The sequence below is a fragment of the Gavialis gangeticus genome, unplaced genomic scaffold (assembly GCF_001723915.1).
Source record: "Gavialis gangeticus isolate Ggan-Ray unplaced genomic scaffold, GavGan_comp1, whole genome shotgun sequence".
NCBI lineage: Eukaryota > Metazoa > Chordata > Crocodylia > Gavialidae > Gavialis > Gavialis gangeticus.
In genome coordinates, this window is record NW_017728964.1 from 213,613 (window position 1) to 219,796 (window position 6,184).

Consider the following 6,184-nt stretch of genomic DNA (forward strand, 5'->3'; position numbering starts at 1 on the left):
GCGGGGACGAAAAGCGCAAAAAGCTTCGGGTGGGGGGCGGGGGTTGTAAGGGGGGGGGGGGGCTTGGGATGGGGAGGAGCTGGGCTAGCCTTGATGCTCAGCCACTGGGTCTTGCTACAGGCTCCCCCCTGGGTCCTACTGCTGCTGGCTGCCTGTCATCTTTGACAGGAAGCCAGAGGCAGATAAAAATTACTTTTTAAAATTTTTTAGGGGCCCCACAGGCTGAATAGAATGGCCTGGCAGGCTGGATCTGGCCCGTGGGCCATATTCTGCCTGCCCCTATTTTAGACTCATACCGTTTGAAGTACCTCAGTTTGGATAACCAAGCACTGAAGCATCCCCTATCACTGGTAGTCTCTGATATGCTTGGCCATGGTGCTGGTCTCCAGGTTGTCAGTCTAGCATCTTTCATCAACACAGTGTTAATTTAACATATAGAACACAGGGTGGGGTGGCACCTTAAAGACTAATTCAGAAAGGCATAAGCTTTTGTGGGTGACAGCCTACTTCATAAGATGCCATGAATGGGCTTGCAGAGAGCAGGAGTACTAAATAAAAAGGAATAAAGTCATTGAAATACAAAGGATAGGGGAAGGAGAGGAAAGGTTAGGGGGATGGGGCACTACTAAGAGAAGTGAAGGTGCCTTTCTGAACATCTGATAAAGTAGGCTGTAGCCTATGAAAGATTATACCCCTCAGCAAATTAGTCTGTAAGGTGCCACCCTGCCCTGCCTTTTTCCTGACTGCAGACTAATACAGCTAACTGCCTTTCTGAGAATCAAGCAGGATGTTTTTCTGTCATATTGAAACTGTATTAACAATTAAAACTTAATTTAAATCTATTCCTCAAACAAATATGGAAACAGGCCAGTTTTACTTAGAGGCCATGCAACATGCTGTAACTTCCACAGCTACTAGTTGCATGAAACTCAATAAAAATAAAACAAGTTCAAAATGGTATGACCTCTTCCTATAGGAAATAAAAACCATGCAGTTACCTGCTTTATTGCATCCTCATAGGATGGAGGCTGCTTTACCTCCGAGAGGCCTGGACTTGACTTACAAAAACTTGGGGATGGAATAGAAAACTTTTGACCTGCCTGTGTAGCCTGCATAGGGAAAATATAGGGAAATTTTATCAATCCACAGGCAATAGGTTACCCTTTTCTCTGTGTTTCTCTCTACTCTTATTTGAAGCCCACTTCTCTTCTCATTCCAGAGTAAATCCAGTGTAATCTAGAAGAGTCAATGGTGTTATGCCAATTAAAGTAAGCTATATTAGGCTAGTGGGCAGGAAAGATGGTCTGTATAGACTAGCTTTGAGTCTCCCGATCTACAGAGAAACCAGTGAGATCTGTCCATGCATACAGTTCTTCATGCATTTTAATATGAAATAATCCTGAGCAGTTTGGCTATCAGCATGCTACTAACTGTATGTGTCCCTATAACAGAGAAAAAGGAAAAGCAAAAATATTGGGCAAGATACTATCATGATGAAATCAATCAAATATTGACAGTGATGCTCCCAAAGCTGCCCAGTAATACATGCATGAAAGGCCTCCACCTCTAACATGCACATGTTCTGAAGCCCCCTACTGACCCTGTCTGGATCTCATGCTAATTAATGCAAGGTTTGTTTTTTTGATATCCAACCCTTTCAGTTTCTGACTTGATTATCTGGATGACAGGCTATATTCCTGTTAAGAGATGTGGTACCCCCATTCCTCAGCTCTACTGACCCTTGTCTAAAGTCTGTGATGGTACCAGTGGTCAGACTGATAGACTTTCTTCTTAGAGCCCTTCTTTAAAAAGGTTAAGCATTTTGAAGAATAGTTATGACAGTTCAGCCCCCACAGTTTGAAACCGGTTACACTTCTGTCCTTGTACAGTGCAGACTATGGAAATCTGGTTCTGCTTTACTTAATAATTGTGCTTTTGAATCACAATTATTCACCTTGAGCTGATGAGAAGGATTTTGCAAGGGCCACAGGTAACTGAAACCCAAAACCAAATACCTCTCTCTGATCCTGCTTCCTCTTTTATAGAATCAGAACCTTGCCCCCTTAACTACAAGGTGTTCAACTGCGTCAGCAGTATTTATGCTTAGGAAGGCTCAAAGACTGTCAAGACTCTTGCAACTGAAAGATGAGTTTCTTGGCAGCAGTCTTGAAGGAACCTTGCTATAATATCTGCTTATTTTATCCCAGGTTCCTGTGATAAGACAACTGTGTGGCATTCAGGGGCTTGTGCTGTACTGGAGGCTAGATAAGATTATAATGGTCCCTTGAAGACCTAAAATTAAGAAACTGTGAAGGAGTTCAGCTCCTTCCATTCCTGAGCCCTGCAGTTGATCAACCCCTCCCCCCTACCTTGCCCACATAACAAATTCCTTTTCCTTCTCCTTTCCATCCAGACTCCCTGCTGGTATACACCAGACTCTGCTGACTGGTGCTATCTTCTATGTTCCCACTGGAGCTATCAAAGGGAACAAAGCCTTATTATTATTGTTGTTGTTGTTGTTACTACTACTACTACTACACCACTATTATTTTGATTCTGGGATCAAGACAAGAAGCCTGGTGGTTCTGGCTCTGTCAGAGCTATCTGGGAATGTTGATTTGATGTGCAGGTGATGGTTGCACAACCCAGATGCTAGGATTTTCACTGACCCATTGACATACTGATTGGAAACCCTGTGGAATAGTTCTGATCAATGCCATAGGGTGCAGAGGTCATTTGGAACAACCCTGATGCTCCCTTCATAGTTTCAGGATGCCAAGCTGAGCCAGGCAGAAATTCACACCCTCTGACAAGGGCATTTATGGGATGGAATTTTACACCTAAATGACAGTTTTCCATGCGTAAACAGTTTTTTTGACACTTACACACAGTTTGTGATTTTATTACACTGCAAAGTAGATGCATAATCATACTTAGCTATATTGCACAAGGTCAGTAGGCTATAAGGTGGCCAGGCAGGTACATGTATTTCTGAGCATTTCTGAGAAGGAGGGTCCTTTAATGTTTCAATTCTAATATCTGAGCAGTTAGAGCCTTTGCCCAGGAAAAGGGAAAAGGAGACCTGGTTTTAGGGACATTTGGCTGAGAGGGGGTTTAACACTATTTTCTTGGCTTCTCAGTGTAGTTCTGTAACCCTTGTGCATCACATGGCCTCTTATTTAGCCCTCCTTTTGAAGCTGGAGCCCTGGGCAACCAATTTTGTGATTTGCATGCATACACTGGAGGCCAGATCTATTCCACCTATTAGGCATGTAAGGGCCTTGTTACATGGTAAATTTAGGTGGTTTCTGGAGCTCTTAACTCCTGTATTGGCTGCATGTTAACACCTCTAAAGGCATATATATGCATTGCCCTACATTGCCATGGCAATGTGTTATGTTCTTGTATGGCGCGTTACAATGATGTAGCGATCATGTGGGTCTACACGTGATTGGCAGGTTTGTTGCCATAGTGGTGCACTCCTCCATTTTAGCGTGCCACTACAGCAATGTAGTGGCAAAATCTAAATGTGCACTGCGCATATGGTGCAATATGGGTGGTTACCGCACCGTGCTTTAGCACCTCCAAAAGGAAGTACTAAAGTACTGCAGCAAAGCATAGTAAGTGGCTTAAAGCACTCATTATTTGGCTTAAAGTTATGGCAGTCCAGGGCAGGATTGTCTGTACTCTACCTAAATTTGTTCCTGTTCCTGTTAAGGTTTGACCACTCCCTACAGCTATTCTGCCAAATTTGAAGTGTTCGAGCATCCAAGAATACAGTGTCCCCTCCTGAGGCAGGGCAAGTGGGGATGCCAGGGTGAGGTGGGGCTGGGCATAGTTCCTTGCCCTCAAAGGACTTTGGGCAGAACAAGTGCTGCAGCCCCAGAGTGCTTAGTGGCCTCAGTGCCACCCACCACCACCCACACTGGCTCACTGCTCCCACCAGCAGTGGTCCATAGGGAGCAAGCTCCAGAGGAAAAAAGGACTGGGTCCCTTGGAGTTCAGGAGGTGTCTGACTGGCTGGCAGCTCAACCCCTTTCCAAGGCTGCCAGCCAGCAGGGTGCTGCCTGAGTTCCAAAGGTTATTCAATAATCTGAACTCTGAACCTTTTCAGAGCTCAGGCGGCCCCCTGGCCAGCCAGCAGTCCAGGCAGGACAGTGTAGGTGGGAAGCTGCCAGCTGGCCAGGTGCCACCTAAGCTCTGAGGGGCCCAATCCTGGTGCAGTCTGAGCTCCAAGGGGCTTGATCCTTTTCAGAGCTCAGATGGTGGCAGGGGTGGTGTGCAGAAGAGAGGGGGAGAGGGAAGTGGGAGGGGGGGAAGACCTCCAGAGAAAAAAGGGATCAGGCCTCTCAGAGCTCAAGCAACAAGTTGGTATGGGTGGCAGCAGGAGGCACCATGGCTGCAGGGCTCTCCAGGGCTGTAGCACTCACTCTGCCAGGCGGAAGCAATGAGCTGCTTCTGCCTCTAGATCGGGGCAGGCAATTATTTCAGGCAGAGGGCTGCTTATTGAGTTTTGACAAGCCATCACAGGCCACATGACAGGCAGCCACTGGCAGATAAAGATTCATTTTCTAAATTTTTTCCGGGCTCTGTGGGTTGAATAGAATGGGCTGGTGGGCCACATCTGGCCCGCGGGCCACATTTTGCCTGCCCCTTCTCCAAGTCTTAATCCTGCCTCTGCTCACTAAGCCTCTAGTGGCAAGTCAAAGCTGTGCAGGTGAAGGACAGACAGGTGCTCCACTAAGCCAAACAACACAAAGCTGATTAACAGTTGTTTGGCTTACAGTGTGAGGTGTAATAAGGCCATAAGTGGACTTCATCAAGGGTTAGCTTTGGGTTAGAGGAGGGTTCGGCAGAGACACTGCGGGTCAACTGATAAGGGGGGCGTGGCAAAAGGGACCTTACAGTGGGTGTCTACTACTGACCACCCAACCAGGGGGAAGAGCTGGACCGGGACTTCTCCAGTCAGCTTATGGAGGCAGTTAGGTCAAGGGATGTCATTGTCATGGGTGACCTAAATGACCCAGACATTTGCTGGGAGAAGCAGACAGCCAGGTCTGACTGCTTGCGTAGGTTCGTGGCTGTATTACAGGACCTTCACCTTATCCAGGAGGTGCACAGCCCCAGTAGGGATAACGCCTTGCTAGACTTGGTCCTGGCCACTGGGGATGACCTGGTGAGGGGCAGCAGGTCCTTGAGCACCTGGGCAATAGCAATCATCACCTGCTGGAATTCACTATCCAACACAGGGTGTCAAGGGCTTATAGCAAAATTAAAGCCCTTGACTTCAGAAGGGTCAACTTCAATGAGCTTAGGAGACTAGTGGGGGAGGCACTGAGGGCCCAGAAGGTAGGGGAGATGGGAGTCCATAAGGAATGGTCATACCTTGGATTGTCCAGGCCCAAAGGGTAACAGTCCCTGAGAGAAGCAAGGGGGCAAGAGTGCTCAGAAACCCCTTTGGCTCAGCAAAGGCATTCAGGAATGCCTGAGGACTAAAAGGGTGATGTACAACCAGTGGAAGGGAGGGGCTATCACCAAGGAGGAGTACTCCTCCACCGTCCGAGAGTGTAGGAGGGCTATTAGGAAAGCCGAGGCAGAGATGGAACTCAGGCTAGCATCCAGGATTAAGGACAACAAAAAGTCCTTTTTCAAGTACATTGGGAGCAAGAAGAGGGCACCAGGTAATGTAGGGCCCCTGCAAAACTCAAATAGTAACCTTGTGGCTATGCCAGATGAGAAAGTTTCTTTGCCTCTGTTTTCCTGAACAGGAACTGGGACATCCCTCCTACCAGAGGTAGGGACAATCTCAGGGATAGCTCTGTCAGGCCTTGGGTCAGTGCAGATGTAGTTAGGGATCTTCTGGAAGGGCTGGACATTTTTAAATCTGCAGGTCCAGATGCCCCCCACCCAAGGGCATTGAGGGAGCTGGCAGGGGTCATCACGGAGCCCTTGGCCCGGTTGTATGAGCATTCATGGTCATCTGGCCAGGTGCCGGAGGATTGGAAACTGGCTAATGTGGTCCCCATTTTTAAGAAAGGGAGGAAGGAGGACCCAAGTAACTATAGGCCCGTAAGCCTCACCTCGGTCCTCAGGAAGATCTTAGAGAGAATCATCAAGGAGCACATCTGTGGGGGGCCAGCAGGGGAGATCATGCTCAGGGGCAATCAGCATGGGTTCATCAAAG

At 47.6% G+C, this 6,184-nt stretch overlaps 1 protein-coding gene across 8 annotated transcripts in view; it reads right to left on the reverse strand.

Moving 5' to 3' along the window:
• Window positions 1-6,184, reverse strand: part of MYOCD (myocardin) — a 120,672-nt gene that overhangs the window by 13,629 nt on the left and 100,859 nt on the right. For 5 of the 8 annotated variants that reach the window (XM_019501891.1, XM_019501939.1, XM_019501882.1 and 2 more), the window contains one exon: window positions 999-1,109. The exons of the other annotated variants lie outside the window; for them this stretch is intronic. In XM_019501891.1, coding sequence (XP_019357436.1) covers window positions 999-1,109 — 111 coding nt within the window. The remainder of the gene's footprint in view (window positions 1-998; window positions 1,110-6,184) is intronic. 8 annotated transcript variants of the gene reach the window in all.